The sequence below is a fragment of the Mya arenaria genome, chromosome 5, assembly GCF_026914265.1.
Source record: "Mya arenaria isolate MELC-2E11 chromosome 5, ASM2691426v1".
Classification (NCBI taxonomy): Eukaryota; Metazoa; Mollusca; class Bivalvia; order Myida; family Myidae; genus Mya; species Mya arenaria.
In genome coordinates, this window is record NC_069126.1 from 70,120,130 (window position 1) to 70,141,968 (window position 21,839).

General features: G+C 34.9%; 1 protein-coding gene across 1 annotated transcript in view; it reads left to right on the top strand.

Moving 5' to 3' along the window:
* LOC128234056 (uncharacterized) overlaps positions 1–21,839 on the top strand; it is a 69,417-nt gene that overhangs the window by 19,236 nt on the left and 28,342 nt on the right. Inside the window, exons 4-5 of the mRNA XM_052948019.1 lie at positions 4,789–5,121; positions 21,280–21,411. Coding sequence (XP_052803979.1) covers positions 4,789–5,121; positions 21,280–21,411 — 465 coding nt within the window. The remainder of the gene's footprint in view (positions 1–4,788; positions 5,122–21,279; positions 21,412–21,839) is intronic.

A 21,839-nucleotide genomic window follows, 5' to 3' on the forward strand; every position in this document is an offset into this window, starting at 1 on the left:
TGATCCTGTGCAATATACGACTATGATGGAAATGTGTCTCTTCTCTTGTATTATAGCACAATTCTTGCCTAAAGGTGTATGATCGCTCACAAATGTTCAGGTCTGTGGTACGATTTCAAACATAAAACAACAGATAGAAAATAAGAATAAAACTGAATTGATTATTTATTGTAATTACAGCATCTAGTATTGTAAAATATCAATACGATATGTTTTGTTGTTACAGAGATATTCATACTGTTTTTGATGACCTGATGGTGTACTGGGGATACTCATGAAGCAAATAAATAACTGCACAGGGGATAGCTTAATTAAGTGGACTGAGGATAGTAATGATGTATTTAGAATAACGAGACTGTGATAATGATTACGGCCTTTTACCTCTACGCAAGCTCGGTGGAAATTGTTTGATGTTGTACGTATTGAGGGATGTGATAAAAAATGTTGTTGTTTTTTGTATCTGTATGTACTAAAAACTGTTTCAATCAAATAGATTAGTTAACCATCATGTGTTTTTCACAAGCATCAACGTTTGAGTCACAAATATTTAAATATTGAGATACGCTGGTAATCTGATTTATTGAGGAACACAAAACATACCGCCGTATAATTTATGTGGTGTTTACTATACATACATGGTATTGCTTTGTTAATCAAGTAGCGACGTTTTTGTGCACAGAAAGTCATCAGTAAGGAATGAGATATTGTGATCAAATATGGAACACCTGAAGCTTTTTCTAAGCTTGGGTCAATGTTGCTATTTCTTATAACAGAATTAATGGTCTCTGCTTGTTCACTTCATTGAGAAATTATGTATTGTGACCATCCCTGATATTTACGCAGCTTGCATATATGCGTTCATTTTAGGAGAACATGGATCAAAATCATTGTTAACTAAAGATTGCTCAATAATTTCTTATCAAATTGTACCTTCACTTTTTGCAGATTATTTGGAAGTTAGAAATAGACATTTGTGTATATACACTTGTGTGTATACCACGTGACAGATTGTTTCATAAATGCTACGTCGAAAGGCAATATTTTGATTTGAAAAAAGGCTTAAAACAAAGATAATTTCATTATTTCTTCAACATTTTACATGAAACATTGCACAGTCAATGCTGCTTTACCAGAGTTTGATTGAGAGTTAAGTTTCTTAAACACTTCGACAAACTTTTTCACAATCCCACAGTCTGAGGGAGCTCTGTCAAAACATGATTTTGGAAACAATGATAAGGTCATTAGTTACAGTAAAGACTTCGACAAACCTTATCAAATCTAGATAATAAAACAAATACGCGGCTCTTTAAGCCGCATGGACTGTCCTTTGTTTTTATTTAAAATGGCAGTGTTCTGCCAACGATTGAAAAAGATGGGGCCGAATGGCCCAGCAGTCATGAAAAGTAGGGGCCATTTTCAAAAGTGAAGGGCCACGACCTTTGCCAGGGGAAAAATGAAAACTTGTAAATGAGTGTTTTATTTACCCATTATATACATGGTGTAACATCCACATGCATGTCTTGTCAATGTACTAGTTTTAAAGTTTTTACATTCAGAAGTAGTGAGTGCATTACTTTTCTTATGTTTTAAACAAATGGTGCATTTCATAGATTGAGTTTGTTCATCAAACAACAACCAGGAAAAGTTGGAGAGCCATCTTTTCTGGAATGACCTTGTTTCACTTTTTTTCTTGTCAGATGGATTTGCAGAAGCTTTAGCATCGCAGTTATCTACCGGCAATGTATTAGAATTTTCTGCTATTATGCAGTCACTTTCGCTTATTGAACTGTTTTGGGGAGTAATGTCTTTCGCGGTATTATTAGTGCCGTCCAATATATTTGCTTTGTGTTTCTTCGCTTCAGGAACCGTGAAGAAATTAAACATAGTTCGAGTTGTTTTCTTTTTCTCAGTAATTTAGTAAAAAAAATGTACTACCCCTCGCGATTGGATAGTTACACGTATACGGACCAATGAAAATCGTTGTTTTATCGAATGAACGCTGTGCTGTAAAACTTCTGAAAAAGAATTCGATTAAGTCAAAATGACTCTTCGAAAATTCGATTAAGTCAAAACGGCTTTTTGAAAAACGGGCACGCCAATCGGCCCGTCTACAGGTATTTCGTTGCGCCATCCCGATTTTTTCTGCGCCGATGGCGCAAGGGCGCGTCCTTGGCAGAACACTGAAAATGGTGTTGTAAAAGAAAATTTGTCTTTGATTTAAGTCTTCATTTTAAGCAAAATTATGCCTTCCGACTTAGCCTATATGACTTAATGTATTATGTGGTATACACACACTGATATAAACAGTGTTACTATCATTTTTTGTCCCATTTTACATGCTATCCCCAATACACATTTCTTAACTTTAAAATATCCTCAGTACATAATACCGCTATCCCCAGTACAATACTGTGAACATTTCTAAGGGCATATCTTTAACAGTTTAAAAGTTACATTGCCAGTTCTAATAATAAAAAAAGTTCAACTTATTCTTGTAAAATCCTTTGATTCAGCTTTTTTATTTATTCGATATATTTCCTAAAATTAACAATACTTGTCGATTTTGTGAGTTTTGAGGTGATCATCTCATATTTGAAGTAACATTTTTTATGGTCTGCTAAATCATCAGCACTATAAAGTACACCATAGGCCAAATGTAGCATTCAGCTTTTAATTGAAACATTTGTTTCATTTGGGGATACGGTGGATAAGCGTTAACACAGCAAGATCTTACCTCTGGTAAAGAAAAACAACTGCATATTTGTCTGTTTACTTATCACTTTTCAGAGCTATATCTGGTGTCCGTTCCCACACAGTGATAATAAGACTCCTTTAAGTACTGCATGACAAGCCTTCCTTGACAATAATTTGGTACCTGTAAGTCCTTGCATGGAAGAATTGGTCCCTGCATATGTAAAGAAGCTCTTCCTGAACTCACGGGACCAATTGAGCTTATGATGACTTCAATTTTGCTGGGCTCTACACAATCTTACGTTCACCACACTTCTGGCACATAATGATCACCATGACTTAAGCTGAAACATTGTTTAAAGATGAACATAAATATAAATGAAAAATAAAACTGAAATCTAAATTGTCCTTTAAAGATAGTTGCACAAAAAGTTACTGCAGAATATTTTAAACAGAAATAAAGTTTTAGCAAAGCTTTCGGTACAGTATTTGGACATTTAAAATTATACTGTGAGTGCCGGATTATTGTCCATAATCGTAACAGTTATGTATAACTCCTGGCAATTAGTACCTAATTGAAATATATTTCATAAGGACCAAGAATAAGTTTCTGCAAAATGCTGATGCTCAATTGTTGTTAATTTTTCAGTTGAACTCTACAAATAAACATGCACACACAGACCACTTTAAACATTATTATGCCTCAAGCTTGAGCTAATTAGGGTCATACTTGCAACATTATGGTTTGTTTGAACTTCTTGTCCCTCTCAGAAGAGAAATATATTTATCCTTATGTAGCTGAGCATTAATATCTTCCACAACTTCACCAACTGATAAAGTTAATTCTGATAAAGTTAATTTTTCCTTAGGTATCATGTTTTGAAGTGGTATGTCAATAAGAATCAATTTAAAATATTTAATATCACATGTATTGTTGTTAATGCCGACATCTTGTTTGGAACTTAAGCAAGCTAATTCAGAACGCAGCTCCATAGCTAATAGAGCAGATTGGTACAGTAAATTAAACCCCACTATTCAGACAATCAAATTAAATCATTATCAAAAACCTTTCAATTATCAAACAATTCTGTGTTTTACACTCTAATCTTGACCTCTATCATAAAGCTGCTCCTTTTTGTTGTAAAGTGGTCGATAAACCTTCCTTTAACCGGAAAATGTGTTGTAAACTTCTTTGTATTGGGTGTCAATCAAGGTGTGAACACAAACATGCAAAGTACATATCAGCAAATTGCCTGTGGTTGCATTAACAGAACAATTTAACATGTGATTAATTAAAAGGGATTGGATTAAGTGGTCATGATTACTGAATAACAGGGTGCCTGTTTTTTCAGGATTTACGACCATTGAATTATAGAGTTAAAAGATCAGGTCTGAAACAAAAATCCGTCTTATTAGCGGTTGATTGTGGAAACGGGGTGGTCGCATATAGAGTTTTTACTGCTAGGTAAATAAGGTTGTCAACAACCGCAGTTAACAGCTCAGGGGTTGAAACGCACGTGTGAACAATAATTTTTCAAATTAAAAAAATGTTCTGTCAATCTGCCAATGGTAGATTTCAATTGAATAAATCAAAATCTACCAACGGCAGATTGACAGAACATTTTTAAAATTGGTAATAAATGTCTGCTAGCCTATACTAGCAGCTTCAACCTAAAAACTGTAACTATGCTTTTTTTTATACCCCCACCATTTGGTAGTTGGGGTTTAACAGGAAACACCTCGTCTTGTCCGTCCATTCATCTTTGGACATCAGAACAAGTCTACTTTGCTCTATATTACTCCATGTGTTTGTGAGATATTTACAAACTGTGTTGACGATAAAGTGCTTTGCAAAAAAAAATAATACAAATATAACAATTAATAAAATTATTTTGTATATCATTTTTTTAGAGATTTTTTTTCATTGGATCTCAGAATGTGAATGGAAGGGTACTCAGTGAGAGTTATTATTTAAGGACCGAGTGGTTTCTTATCAAATTTTGCCTAAATTCTTAATAACTATATTTGCGCTGCTACCCTGTTGTAATTGCAGTTATTGGTTGTCTCACTATATGTTTCTTTTAACTTTAATTTTAGGGGAAGTAAACCTGACAGCATCTGGCAGCTTCATAGACAATACATATGTGGTGAAGACTGGTAGCTCGGTGACATTGACCTGCAGTAACAGTGATAAAGCTACCTATGTTTCAATAGCAGATAAGGATGGAACTGTTCTTGGTTCATGCACTGTATTTATGGGAGATTTCACGTGTACACCAACTTCTTCGTATACTGTAGATACATCTGATGCATCCTTGAATTACTTTAGATATGTCATCGGTAGCTTCCAGAAAAGTAATTGTGGAACCTATAAGTGTGAGTTGGGAACAGATTCAACAGTGTTTTCTTCGATAACTGTTGAGCATGAAGGTAAGGAATTTACTCTACTTTTAGTGAACAAATTGTGACCACTAAGGCTCGTATTCTTTTTCCATTTAAACCACTTCTTTCCTCAAATAATTCCTAGATAATTATAAAGCATCTATAACCCTTTACTTCATAGATACGCAATTTTACTTATCTATCCATAGCTTCATAGATACGGATCTTAACGTTTTATCCATAGCTTCATAGATACGTAATCCTACGTATTCGTAATGTAGGGGCATTTATTTTCATACCTGATGCTTGTTTATTCGCTATAAATTCATATTCATGAAGTATAAACATCGATAAATACAATGCACTAAAAAAAACACTATGTTACTATTTAAAGAATTTCGGAAAATCGCGAAATAAGGTCACTGGTATCAAAGATGCGTAAAACGTTGACTGCGCAGGTTTGTGGGCATTCCTTTCTCGTTTTCCTCGTGGAAATTTACACAATACTGCAAGTTATAATTAACTACCAATAATACAACTATATTTTATTGATCACGCGCCTGACGTCACAGGTCATGGTTCGAAAACGTGTCAAAATGTCGGCCATGTTGGATAAACAAAAAATCATCTGGCTTGTATAAACAAAGGCCATAAATCATTATATGGGACATATGTGTCACTTCTGTTTCGCTAATCCGGTCATAAAAATGCGCATCTGCTTCTACAAATTGAAAGTAAGTACAAATGTGTTATAAAATAATGACTATACCTATTGTTAAACTTTGACATGACCCAATTTAACATCGATCAGCTGTTGAAACACGTGTTTTCGAATACACAAGAATGCAATGTAGAGCTAATTTCTGCCCTTGTTAACTTCAGTTTAAAACAACATTCCTGAATAATGTCATTTATATTTCAGTGTTTGTCTGACGAATCGGAACATTCTGACTTCGATTAAAATTAGTTTGAGTACGACGTCGAGATGGCGAATTCGGACCTCGGCGTCACGCACACAAGGATACGAGAAATGAGGATTTTTAAAATCAAACCCAAATGACAATACCTGGACATGCAATAAACGATATAAATTTAGAAAACAACAACATGCAGGCCTCATTTAGTAGTTGAATAATAACTTTATCTGTTCATTGTATTGTTTAATAACCGAAAGTTATACGTACTGTGACTGTTGATCAACTTTTTTTTTTCTTCTGTTTCATATATATAAATATACCGTGCTTCTTTGTTGTGAATTATTTTTTAATTCTGTCCATCTTTGTTTCAATTCAGGTTGCATTAAATGAATTATAAAAATATGTTGTTTATATAATATTTTGTGTTATGTTCGATAAATAAAAGTTTAATAAAAATTAATTTTCATCAAATTTGACATATTTTTCTGTTTATTTATGAATATCATGCGTAAATAATTTAGATAACAAAATAAAATTTATATGACTGGATTGGAAATTTAATTCTCTATAAACTTTACATTGATGACTTATTGATTAAACCAAAAGAAATACTAAGAAAATAGGTTTGTAATACATGAGGGTTAAAATTCCAATAATATCAAAAATCTCCTATGAAGTAGGGTACTGATATGAACTGATAAGCCATACACTGGCAGCCTGAAATGGCTTAGGTTTACATGAAGTAAAGGGTTAATAGTGAACATTTTGAACTTTAAAAAAATAAAAATAAACTCCACAAATTTTGACTATATTAAGATGATGTGTAGAGGGCATGTTACAACCAGGTCGGTTCAAGGGCAAGGTAAGACTTAAGGGTCAAAGTTCATATGACTACATTGTTGTGTCCACTTCATATCACCTGACCAGCTTACAGGATTTTGAAATAACTCCAAAAAGTGTTCACCATATTGAGACAATGTGCAGATTGCATGTTACCAGTTGGTTCAAGATCAAGGTCACATTTAGAGGTCAATTTTAGGTCATATATCAATTATATAACTATAATTTATAATGTATCCTCTCCATATCTCTTGAATGGCTCGAAGGATTTTGAATTATATACCCACAAATGTTTTTGTTCAAAGTCACAGGTAGTGGTCAAAGATCATATGACTATATTAGGGTCCGCTCCATATCTCTTGAACCGCTTGAAGGATTTGGAAATATTTAATTTGGAAGCAATGTTCTTAATATTTATACAAAGTTCAGAGTGCATGTTACAACCAGCCCTGTTCAAGGTCAAGGTCACACTAGAGGTCACATGACAAAATCTCACTGACTATATTTTGTGTCTACTCCATATCTCTTGAATTGATTGACGGATTTTGAAGTAACTACCCACAAAATGTTCACAATATTGAGACAATCTGCAGAGTGCACATTACAATCAGCTCAGTTCAAGTTTGAGGTCATACTTTGAGGTCATGGGTCATGTGACTATACTTTGAGTCCCTTGTAGGAATTTGTTAATAACTTGCCTCAAATGTTTATGATATTGAGATGTCATCATCTGCAAAGCACCAGCTCAATTTAACCCATTTTGTTTTCAAGACCCCAAACAACAATTGCGCATTGACAGATAAACACTAAAAGTTTACCTGTTTAGATTTTTTTGGTTAAAGGTGTCCAACTGTTATAAATTAAAAAAGAACTACCATCAACACACAAAAAATCAATATTCTGGATCTTTAAGTCATAATTTTTTTCCTCCCAAAAAAGCTATATTTATTATCAGTCCTCCTCCGGTTCGTCCAACCATGGAGCAGCTAGATCTAAGTCTTTTAATTCATCTTTAAATTAAAGATACCATATGTTTATAAAAATATAACGAATAGTTCTACAGTACAAGTCAAAATCAGACACAACATTTATGCAAAAAAAGAAAGTAGAGTTCTTGTTATTGATAATGTTAAACAGAGCAGAATGAGTGTACAGTACATTCAAAATCATATTGAAATGAATATTTTTGCCAGGAACCACTTTGCCGAAAAAATACATAGGGAATTTTGATATATATGCGAACATTTCCGTAATATTATGTCAAGTATTAGAGTACAAGCTGAAATCGGAACCTTTTTTGTATTTTCGGCTTTTACGAAAACATGTGCAAGATGGGGTTTACAAATAGTGATACACAGATTAACACCCTGAATAATCATGATATAATTATAGTTAAAAATAACACTGAACATTTATTGAAAACTATCAAATAGAAACTGAAATATATTTTCCGAAAATTAAACAGTGCTGACCGTAATTTTTCACTGGACATTGTGAACGACCATTCTGTTTTGTCAGTCAAAATGGAAATATACTGGACATGTCCGACTGTCTGATGAACATTCGCATTGACTGAGACCCAGTAAGATATGATACTCTTATTTAAAATCAGTACATACACATGTATAACAAACATCAATTTTGACTGATAAACCTTCAACTACTTATTAAATAATGCATTTATGGAAAATATTAATTACTGATAACAAGATTGTAACTGTATATTTAAAAGCAGAAAGCGCAAAAATATTAAATGATTGGTGAATGCTTAAAGATTAACTATGGTCTACCATAGTCTCATAAGGTAGAAATACCATGTTTTATGCTCATTTTTTTCAAATTAAACATGGTTTCCTTCATTAGAACCATTGTTTCTGACATTTATTAATCGTTTTTGGAATATTAAAACAATATTATTAATATTATTAATTGTGGTAAGTCTGATCTGGGAGTAAGGGTGCATCTTTAAATATCTGGACATTTTTCAATAACTGATAAGTCATCTGACTGTATATGACCCTTGTGTTGTATAAACACTCATTCGGAACTCCTCGGCCATTTTTTTCAAAAACAACCTCGGATGTATTCCGGTACATCTGTTGAAGTAGTCCGTATTTTTTTTAATAAAAGCATTAATTAAATGTAGTGTTTAAGAGTTGTATTCATTGCTCTCAGTTTAAATTGATTGCCAGTGAAGTGTATTATTGCAAACATAATTACGATTCCCAAGAGTTAAGTCATAAATTTTTACTACTAAATAAGATTACTACGCGATCTATTTGCAGCGGACTTAAACGTACCACTTTTTGAGTATGTAAACCGTCCATATACATCCGAGGTTGTTTTTGAAAAAATGGCCGAGGAGCTCCGAATGATAAACACTAAAAACTTCTTTATAATTTGTATAAGACCCAATGAAGATTACATATTTGGAAAGGTAATAAAAATGTTCACATGTTTATGCCATTTTTATTAGCAAGTGATTTTTAGCTCGACTATTCGAAGAATAAGGAGAGCTATACTACTCACCCTGGCGTCGGCGTTGGCGTCACACCTTGGTTAAGGTTTTGCATGTAAGCACCTTTAAGTCATTATCTCAGTAAATACATCAGTTATTGCATTGAAACTTTGGATATGTATTCCCAACTATCTAAGATACTAAATTAATGAAGTTAGATAACAATTATTTGAATATAATGCAAATAATAGGCCTTTATTATTTGACTTAGAAATTCTGGTTAAGGTTTTGCATGTAAGCACACATAGGTTAATATCTCAGCAACTACTTGAGGTATTGCATTGATACTTGATACAATGGTACTCAACCATACAACCTACTAAATTAACCAAGTTAGATAACTCTAGTTTGCATTTAATGCAAATAATTGCCCTTTATTATTTGACTTAGAAATTCTGGTTAAGGTTTTGCGTGTAAGCACACATAGGTTAATATCTCAGCAACTACTTGAGGTATTGCATTGATACTTGATACAATGGTAGTAAACCATCCAACCTACTTAATTAACAAAGTTAGATAACTCTAGTTTGCATTTAATGCAAAATAATTGCCCTTTATTGTTCGACTTAGAAATTCTGGTTAAGATTTTGCATGTAACCACATTTAAGTCAATATCTCAGCAAATATATCATGTATTGCATTGAAACATTAGATATGTATTCCCAGATAACACTTTTTTGAATATAATGCAAATTATGGGCCTTTATTACTTGACTTCGACATTCTGTATAAGGTTTTGCATGTAAGCACACATAGGTTAATATCACAGCAATTACTTGATAGATTGCATTGAGACTTTATACAATGGTACTCGACCATCCAATCTACTTAAATAACCAAGTAAGATAACTCCAGTTTGCATTAAATTCAAATAATGGCCCCTTTTTTATTCAACATAGAAATTCTGGTTACGGTTTTGCATGTAACCACTTTTAAGTCAATACTTCAGCGAATACATCATGTATTGCATTGAAACTTTACACACAGGCTCCCATCTATTTAATCTTCTTATTTAATCAAGTAAGATAACTCTATCTTTTATAATATATAATTTTTGCCCCTTTATTATGCGACTTAGAAATTCTGGTTAAGGTTTTGCATGTTAGCACACGTAGGATAATATCTCAGCAACTATTTGATGTATTGCATTGAGACTTTATACAATGGTATTCAACCACCCAACTTAATTGAATAACCAAGTTAGATAACTGTATTTTGCAAATAATGGCCCTTTATTATTAGACTTAGAAATTCTCGTTAAAATTTTGCATGTAACCACATTTATGTTAATATCTCAGCACACCATGTATTGCATTGAAATTTAATCTAACAGTGATCCATGCATGTTTCCCCAAAACGTTTCAATCCTTACATTGAAAAGCGGCGGAATAGTCGAGCGCGCTATCTCTGTGACAGCTCTTGTTAATAAATTAGTTATTGCAAGCTAAACACATGACAATGAAAATTTTTGGAAAGCAAAAAATCACACCTTAAAATCTTAAATATTTCTAATGGCACATTATCCAATGTTTAAAAGTTTCTAAATCTATCTTTATCTATCTTTAAAATGCAGGAAGAATTATAAAAATATTTTGAATTTACAAAAAGTTATGAAAATTTATGTTAGTCAGCAATTAGCAGTTTGTTTCCTCTGAACCAGTGGGTCCCAGAAATCTTGTCCACATAAAAGTTTAATTGATCAAAGGCAGTACAGCTATGGCCTGTGTTCCTCAGGTTATATTGTTCATTCAGACCACCATTCTTTGTATTCTATTAAGGAAACATTGCAGTGAATCTCTCTGTCCCCCAATTTTTCTGGAACACCTTTAAATCAACAAAAAAACAAACACCAAATCATGCAAATGTCATAGATGTGATTTCTGTCAATGTTTTCATATGTTTTTTTTTTTATGTTTAAATCAAACAATTTCACATCATCTTCGTCATTAACAATCCCAATATCACTAAAGTCACTCAGATCGGAAGTCCCATCCCTTCCAACACAAAATCACACCAAAATCGTAATAAAAAAGCTTCAATTTAACTCAATTTTTACAATCAACAATCAAGCAGTCTTTGCCTGAATTTGGGCTGGTTACTGGGCAAAACCAACAGCCCAAAATCTTTTTTCACTATAGCTAGCCTGAAAACATAAAATTAATCACTATTTCAACCAATGGGGATATTTTTGTAACATGTCATGCTTTCAAAATCAAAGAACAAAAACACTTTTAAGTCCATGTTTGAACTTTTCATAAACACCAATGTCATATCAAAATAGAAAATCCAGATTATCATTCCCTGAAGGATTCAAGTAAAACATTGCTGCAAATGCAGCAAGGAGAGTACACGGCAAAAAAATGAGATCGTTTAATTGGCTATAGTTTTAATCGGAAATATTTATTAATGTGCCATGTAGAAAAAATAAAGATTAAATTATGAATGTCTTTATACAATGACACCTACCAGTCAAAACACTATTTTCGAACATTTTTTCCAAATGAAATACTCTCAATTCACATCATCATCATCAACAATTACGCATCATATTATTGTTAGCATCATTGACGTCATCATCGCATCATAATTAGTATCATTGCATTATTTTTATTTTTATTATCATCATCTTAGTTGTGGCCATTATAATATTGTATTATGTTATCATGATTGCGGTTGTGTCATCATATATATCATTATCTCCTTAGTTGTCGTCATCCTCGCATTTTGATTTGAAAATTATTATGAACATTGTCATCGCCGTCGCATCCTCACCATCACTGTCCTCATTATCCTCATAATCATCCTCATCCGCATCATCATCATCATCATCATGCTGCACGTTTGCACTTATTTTACAGAGCATTCATGATACCCATACTATAATATTTCAGTTATCTATAGACGATTTGGAGGTAAAATTACTTCTGATGTTGTTATTCAGTTATTATGCCGTAACGTGCCAGACCAACAAGGCCTCCAGATCCCTTCAGAGGAAAGCATGCTCAACCCTGAAGGGGCTGGCTGGTCTTTAAATACAGTAAATTCTCAATCCTCACAGAGCCAGGGCTTTGCTAATTTGCATATTACCAACCAAGTAAACATACATAATGAACATACTTCTGTCTGTATCAGAATGTTATACTATGAAAACACATCTGCTACCTACAGTGGACCATTACAATTGTATTTACACAAAATTTGCTAGGGAGGATCAAATTTCCAGGCAGAAACTTCTATATCATCATTGGTGTTAGTAGTCACTAGTAAGCACTCATTATTATGTCATGTTCTTAGAACCAAGGCGTCTACAATGATGTTGATTATTCTTGACACTTTTGTTCTAAGAATACAATGTATAAGACTGATATTTTCAGGGTCCTATGGTTTCTCTACCTCTCCCAACACTTTCAGCAGCAGCAGCAGCACAGCAGTAGTGGTAGGAGTAGTAAAAGTAGTAGTGGTTGAGGTGGTGAAAGTGGTGGTGGTGGTGGTGGTGGTAAGAGTAGTTGTAGCAGCAGCAGTAGCCACAGCAGTAGAAGCAGCAGTAGTAGTAGTAGCAGTAGTAGTAGTAGTAGCACTAGCAGTAGTAGTAGAAGTATCATTGATAAAAAACCTGCTCATTTAAGGTTAATATGATGTGATGTCATTTTACTCAGACTGTCATTTGCTTAAACGTCGGCTATGGAAAGGTGCATATAAGGACATAAGAGTGTAGGTTGTCAAATATGTGTGGTGTTTTTTTATGTACAGAGGCAATTTAAAATAACTTGCCGTATGTATTTGGCATGTAAAATTAGCAATGTTGCTTTTGCAAGACCCACACTGTATTGTTGTCAAACATAGAGGAGTTTCAATCACATGGCACAAACATAATGCCATGTGGTCTTGGAAATGCACCAGCCATGTAACTTAGATATAATGCAATGGATCTTGCAAATGCACTAGCTATATTGGTTAGACATAAGGCCACCAGCCATGTTGTTTACATATAATACCATATTGTATAGAAAATTCACCTGCCATGATGGTAAGACATAATGCAATAACTGTGGTCTTACAAATGTACCATCCATATTGGTTAGACATAATGCCATGTGGTTTTGCAAATGCACCAGCCATGTTGGTCTGACATGATGCCATGTGGTCTTGCAAATGCGCTGGCCATGTTGGTCTGACATAATGCCTTGTGGTCTTGCAAATGTGCTGGCCATGTTGGTCTGACATAAAACCATGTGGTCTTGCAAATGCACCAGCCATGTTGGTCTGACATAATGCCATGTGGTCTTTCAAATGCACCAGCCATGTTGGATAAACATACCATGTGGTCTTTCAAATGCACCAGCCATGTTGGATAAACATACCATGTGGTCTTGCAAATGCACTAGTCATGTTGGTTAGACTTAATGCCATGTAGTCTTGCAAATGCTCCAGCCATGTTGGATAAACATACCATGTGGTCTTGCAAATGCACTAGCCATGTTGGTTAGGCATAATGCCATGTAGTCTTGCAAATGCTCCAGCCATGTTGGATAAACATACCATGTGGTCTTGCAAATGCACTAGCCATGTTGGTTAGGCATAATGCCATGTGATCTTGCAAATGCTCCAGCCATGACATAATGCCATGTGGTCTTGCAAATGCAACAGTCATGTTGGTTAGACATAATGCCATGTGGTCTTGCAAATGCACCAGCCATGTTGGTTAGACATAATGCCATGTGGTCTTGCAAATGCACCAGCCATGTTGGTTAGACATAATGCCATTTAGTCTTGCAAATGCACCAGCATGTTGGTTAGACATAATGCCATTTAGTCTTGCAAATGCACCAGCATGTTGGTTAGACATAATGCCATTTAGTCTTGCAAATGCAACAGCCATGTTGGTTAGACATAATGCCATTTGAGCTTTTAAAGGCATCAGCCATGATGTTGGTTAAATATAAAGTAAAGTGTTTTAGCTAATGCAGAATGGAAAGGTGGCTCGCCCTGCCCTTTTAAGACACCGCCTAGTTGCCCCTTTTTACCTGCACTGTTGTATTTTTCCCACCCTCTTGCACACTTCAGACCTTTCAGATTTACGAGAAACACCCTTAAAGTATATCATTGGTCGATGTCACAATCTGGTAATCTGTCATGGAGGCATTTTGTGAGGGTTTTACCTTCAGTTTGTCCTCATAAGGCAGGGATTTTACCAGGGTTTTGCTGGACCGAAAGTCAGAATCCTTGCTATTCCTGGGATCTGAGGGGGCCATCACAGGTTACAATTGACAGGTGCATTATTATTGGTGGTTAAAAATAGCTAAGACGTCTTAAGAAAGTTTAAAAAAAAAAAACGAGGCAAGAAGGCCTTCAACCATGTGCTGTGAACTTTGAAGACGTGTTTGATCTCCTGATTTCCCAAAAATGTGTAATTAGTAACTTTTAAGCCTTTTATCGGGTGAAATGTGTTTATCATTGTATTCAGTCATTAGCAAAACATGTTTATAAGATGCATGTGCATATAGTGAATTACGATTTCATTCATGCTGAACTTCATGCAAAATGGGCAGAGGATAAAGAATAATAGCAATTTACTGTTGCCGTCACAAGCAGTTGAATTTTTTTAATAAAAAAAAGATAACTTTAGTGTAGATTCTTATCAACTGTCTGCAGAGTTTCTCGAGTTAACCCCTCTGGGGAACGCCGTTTCCTAATTCTTTGGTTGACTGATCACCCTCTGAGGGCCTTAAATTCAAACACCAATGAACGGGGACAGGTGATTAATCATTGTGTAATAGTGGCTGCAATAGGTATGCTTTTCAAAAAAGCTGAGCTTTTTTAGCTATGCTTTTTTTTAAAAGCTTAGCAAAAGTTGTGCTTTTTAAGAAAGCTTAGCAGAAGTTGTGCTCGTCTTTTAAAGGCTGCACTTGAAAAATGGTTGGCTAGCTGGCTGGCTGGAGTCATTCTTAGACACAGGTTATCTTTTACCATAAACAAAAGACACAGCTTTAGCTAAGCTTTAAAAAACACAGCTTTAGCAAAGCTTTCATTTAAAAAAAAAAACACCCTCATAAATAAAAAGCACAGCTTTCGAAAGAAAAGCACAGCTTTTAGAGAAAAAAGCATAGCTCTAGCGAAGCTTTTTTAAAAAAGCACAGCTTTTGCTAACCTTCCTTTAAAAGTGCACCTTTTGCGAAGCTTTTTTAAAAAAAGCGAAGTGAAAAAAAGTTCTCTTTTTTTTAAGCATAGCTTTATTTTTGGCACTGGTTACAATTGAGAACAAAGAACACTAGTAATTGAAAGGCACAGGAAGTTTTTCAATCCTTTACACATTGACAATGCATAATGAAGCCATTCACAGTTTTCATGTTGTTTATTTTCAATACTGGAACATGCTACATAAAATATCGGAAAATTACATTCTAAAATCCTGATTTTTTTTTATCTCATACCAGGCCATATATGTGAGTACATCCCTCTGAAATCTTACACTTTTTCTTCCAATATTTCTCTGTTAAATGATAATTTAGCAATTTTATCAAGCCTGAAAATAGTAAAATCTAAGCCTAATACTATTGATAGGATGCAGGGAAGTTTTTAATCATAATTCTGGGGGTAAATGTTTGTCCATATAATACACAGAACAATGCACAAGTTTTTAGCTCAACTTAGCCATAGGCTGAGGGTGAGTATTAGGATCAATGAATGCCCATTGTCCGTCAACACTTAGTTTGTTAACACTCTAGTGGTCACATTTTTGCCTCAGTTGATACGAAACTTGGACAGGATTTTTGTCCCAGTAATTACTTGGACGAGTTTGAATATGGGTCATGTAGGGTCAAAATCTAGGTCATATGACCTAAAAAAATAATAAGTTGGGTCAAAAACTATGTCACAGAGCCTAAATATGGAAAAACCCTGCTAACACTCTAGAGGTAACATTTTCAGTCCAAATATCATGGAAATTTGTCAGAAAGGTTGTTTTGATGATTTCTAGATCAAGATCATACATGGGTCATTTGGGGTCAAAAACAAGGTCACAGAGCCCAAATATGAAAAAAAAACCTTGTTAACACTCTAGAGGTAACATTTTCAGCCTAAATATCTTGGAAATTTGTCAGAAAGGTTATTTTGATGATTTCCAGCTCAAGTTCAAATATGGGTCATCTGGGGTCAAAAACTAGGTCACAGAGCCCAAATATGGAAAAAAATTAACACTCTAGATGTAACATTTTCAGCCCAAATATCCTGTTAATTTGTCAGAAAGGTTGTTTTGCACTATAACTTACTTATGCATTGATGAATTACCATATAACTTGGTACAAATGTTGTCCTCATTGATACAATGTGCAGTGACTGTGACCTGGGTTCATACCTCAAAGGTCAAGGTCACACGCGACATTTAAAGGTCAGAGTACATTTGCTCATGTCCACGCAATAAATTACTTATGCATGGGGGGATTACCATATAACTTGGTACAAATAATGTCCTCATTGAGGCGATGTGCAGTGACCTTGACCCGGGTCCATACATCAGAGGTCAAGGTCACACAAGACATTTAAAGGTCAGAGTACACATGCTCTTACCCGCGCTATACCTTACCTATGCATTGATGGATTACCATATTACTTAGTACAAATGTTGTCCTCATTGAGACGATGTGCTGTGACCCTTGACCCGGCTCCATATTTCAAAGGTCAAGGTCACATGAGACATTTAAAGGTCAGAGTACACATGCTTATGTGGGCGCCATATGGATTACCATATTACTTTATCGAAAATACTTAAGGCTTGTTATTTCATCAATGTTATAAATCGAAGACTCATTTTCCATTTTTTTTAGCCAAAATAACCTTGACATTGATCTGACCTACACTACACACAATATGAACTTTTATAATATGTTCATATATTTTGTGTACAATTTTGGTCAGATTCAATGTACCAGTCAGGTTGGGAGAAAAACAAAATATTACTAAAAAACAACAGCAGGGGATAAAGCCATCCTCTGGACTGCCTTGTTTTCATAGGTTTATATATTGGGAAATATTATCTCTTTTTTTATGCCCCCCGAAGGTGGGCATATTTAAATCGCACCGTCCGTCCGTCTGTCCTTCCGTCCGTCCGTGTGTCCGGCCTTAATAACTCGTGTCCGGGCTGTAACTTTCCCTTTAATGGACAGATTTTAAAATAACTTGCCACATGTGTTCCACATACCAAGACGACGTGTCGCGTGCAAGACCCGTGTCCCTACCTTAAAGGTCAAGGTCACACTTAGTGTTTATTCACAATGGAGTGCTGCATATAAGGACATAGAGTATAGGTTGTCGTGTCCGGGCTGTAACTTTCTCTTGTATGGACAGATTTTAAAATAACTTGCCACATGTGTTCCACATACCAAGACGACGTGTCGCGTGCAAGACCCGTGTCCCTGCCTCAAAAGTCAAGGTCACACATAGTGTTTATTCACAATGGAGTGCTGCATATAAGGACATAGAGTATAGGTTGTCGTGTCCAGGCTGTAACTTTCCCTTGTATGGACGGATTTTAAAATAACTTGCCACATGTGTTCCACATACCAAGACGACGTGTCGTGTGCAAGACCCGTGTCCCTACCTCAAAGGTCAAGGTCACACTTAGTGTTTATTCACAATGGAGTGCTGCATACAAGGACATAGGGTATAGGTTGTCGTGTCCGGGCTGTAACTTTCTCTTGTATGGACAGATTTTAAAATAACTTGCTACATGTGTTCCACATACGAAGACGACATGTCGTGTGCAAGACCCATGTCCCTACCTCTAAGGTGAAAGATACACTTAGTATTTATTCACAATGGAATTCTGAATATAAGGACATAACAGTTTAGGTTGTCAAGAATGAGTGGTATTTTTTTATGTTCAGAGGCAATTTAAAATAACTTGCCATATGTATTTGACACGTAAAGGCAAGATCAACTTTTCATGTACTGACCTTGTTCGTAGGTCAATGTCACATTCCGGGGCATTCGTCACATACTGTGACAGCTCTTGTTTCTAGAAGAATTTCATTTTTTTCTCAATGATTAATTAAATGATGAGGCTTTTCCATTGAAATACATGTAGACCATTGTAATTGTACAATCTTATATTTTTCGTGGTTAGATGGGCAGCCATGCTGTGTTGGATTGAAAATGAGACAATGATACTGTAGGCTTTTCATAAGTATTTTTTGACAAATCCTCATGATCTATAGTAGTTATATATTTTATTGGATGGTGTGCTGTTCGTCGTTCATGTGTCTTACACAATTGCTTTTAATAATCAAATTATGCCTCTGGGGTCAAAACTCGCTTCCATCCTTTTTGACCTACTGTCTTATTTTTAAACTACAGCGAAGATATTTTGACCAACTGTTAACAATTCTGTAAACCAATAACAATGGGCGTTTTGTGTTGGTAATAAACTGGTTTCGGTTTTATTTTGGTTTCACAAACTGTGTATTTGTTGTAACAGTTTCAAATGAAACCAAAACAAGTTTTTCGGGATTTTTTAACAAAAACCGAAACCAGTTTTTTAAACTATTGAAACCCCTACTGGAGGTTGTATCATCGGGTTTGTCGGTTCATTCCATCCGAAAACAAGTTACTTTGAAAACAACATGGCAGTAATTGATCAACCACGTTTGTGGAAACTCAATGTTTTTTTATAACAATGCCTTACAATGGGCAAATTAGCTAAATGAAAAAGGTACTATTAATAAGTGTGTGTTAATATATCAGTTGGTATGCTCTGCTTTGTTGTTGAAACTGTTCACAAAACATGTATTTGTTACTTCAAGCAAAATTATAAAAACCGGTTTAGAATCTGAACCATTGAAACCAAACTGAAACATGTTTGGTATCAACAAAAACGCCCAATGTTGTGGTTGGTTGACCTTGACTCTCACTGCCTACTTTCTTATTTATGAAGCTACAGCACTGAAATTTGGATCATGTGTAGAGTTTTGAACACAAATATCAATATTGTCTTCAGATGACCTTGACTGTGACTTTTTGGCCTACTTCCTTTTTTCTAAGGTGCAGCAATAACATTTTGACCATGTGTACAGTTTTGAAAACAAATGTCAATGCTGTGGATTGACTTTATTGTACCTTTTTGACATCTTATTTTTGAAGCTTCAGTTTTGAAATTTGGATCTGAGCTGTTGATATACAGCTTTGAGAACAAATATCAAGCGCTGTTGATTACAAGGGTTAAACTGTTTTGTGATGAGTGATTTAGGGCCATCATGGCCCTTTTGTTTTTGACAAGTTATATAAATCCAACCTAAATATTGTAAGAGTTATTGCCCTTTGTATATTTTTGTGTCGCCTAGTCAGGCGACATATAGGGGTTTCTTTTGTTAGCGGCAGGGGCATCCACGTCCCGTTTTTACTTGTCTGGGGCATATCTCGTAAACTGTGTGGTATCAACTAGAAATTTCATATGAAGATAGATCTCATGGAGGGCAAGTGCAGTGCACAAGAACTGGTACTCTTGCTTCCATATTTTTAGAGTTATTGCCCTTTGTTAATTTTCATGCTTAAAGTTTTGTCCAGGGCATTTTTGTAAAATAAAAGAGTTATCATCTTGAAACTTCATATGTAGATAGTTCTCATTGAGGGCAAGTGCAGTGTACAATAACAGTAACTCTTGCTTTCTTAGTTTTAGAGTAATTGCTCTTTGTCAATTTTCATGCTTATTCAAGAGTGTAAGAGGTATCAACTTGAAACCTCATAGCTAGATAAATCTCATTGAGGGCAAGTGCAGTGAACAAGGAACATAACTTTTTCATCTATATGTTTATAGTAATTGCCCTTTGTTAATTTTCAAGCTTAAATTTTGTCAGGGCATATGTCGTAAACTATAAGAGGTATCAACCTGAAACCTAAGAGGTAGATAGATCTCATTAAGGGCAAGTGCAGTGCACAAGAACCGTAACTCTTGCTTATATATTTTTAGAGTTGTTAATTTTTGTCCGGAGCATAAACACTATAAGAGTTAGGTAGATAGATCATATTGAGGGGAAGTGCAGTGCACGAAAACTGTATCTCTTGCTTCCATATCAGAGTTATTGCCCTTTGTTAATTTTCAGCTGTTTCAACTAACAGCTATAATGTTGACATTAAATAATTTGTCAGGCGAGACATCCGACTATCGGAGTTTTAGTTAAACAAATACATATTTGTCATGTTTTTACAAGCCTGTTTAAAAAAACTGGACATATAATAGTTCCACCTATGGTGTATGGAAAGGCAGACAGGCACCATCCAGTTTGTAGTCCGATCAATTACTCTTGACCCCTTTGTCCAATCATGACCAAATTTGGTCAGAATGTGTATGAAGGTGTTTGATAGTTAGCAAAATTGCTGTAGTTAACCCGAGAGTTATTGCACTTTAATTATAGAAATAACCTGAAATTTCTCTTGTCCTATAAATAACTTTTTAAGCATTTGTCCAGTCATCACAAAATTTGGTGAGAATGTGAATGGGCATAATACATCAGAGAAGCCAAACCTCTCTTATTGCCCTTTAATTATCAACAAGTCTATAGCACAAAGATTTACTCATGTGAGCAAAATAGGGCCATCTTGTTTCTGACATGTGCTTGCCCCAAAGGATGGATTTTATTTTTGCTCATTTTATGCCAATGGCATGTCCCATTTTACCCAGTAATGTTTTGCGGTCAATATAGTTCAAGGTCTTGGTCAATGTTGTTTCAAAACCTTTGTCTGCACAATAAGTATGTAACAATATTGACTTAAAGTCTTTGAACATTCATTTCACTGATTTATGGGTTAAAAGTTCAGAGGTTTATATTTCTTTGGTAAAGTAAGTAACACATTTATCCTAAAAAACAAAAGTATATCTAGCATATGTTTGACAAGTGCTCTAAGGGCATACTATTTTACAAACATCTTTTGTTTTTTAAGTTTACTACAATGATCCATGTGGCTCTACGTGTGGAACATGTGAGGTCAACAACTTTGATTGCCAGGCAACAACCAACACATGCATATGTAAAGGGGATACAATTCCAGATTCAGATGACTCAACCAAATGCAGTAAGTATATTTATTTACATGTATTCTTATTTTCATGGTGTGAATGTATTTCTCCACCAAAGGTTGACAGTCAGGGCTTTTTCCCACGATTTTGGGGAAAAAGACCATATGACAAATTGGAAAAATTTGCACTGTGAAATTAACTGCTTTAGAAATAATTTTTCACTTAGCATCAGATTAGGGAATTTTCAAGGTTAAATGAAAAGCTATTTTACTAAATGTTTGTGCCTAAATTTATGTCATCATTAACTGCACACAGAATTTGTTCTGACAGTGGATATGACACATACCACAAAAATTGATTACCTGGTAAAAGCTTTCCTCATCGATTATTTTAGGGGGAAATGGCTCTGAAGCACTGCTTATGAGTAGCCAGTCATCATGAAAATGGAAATCAGTTAAACTAAACTATAAGTTAATGATAGAAT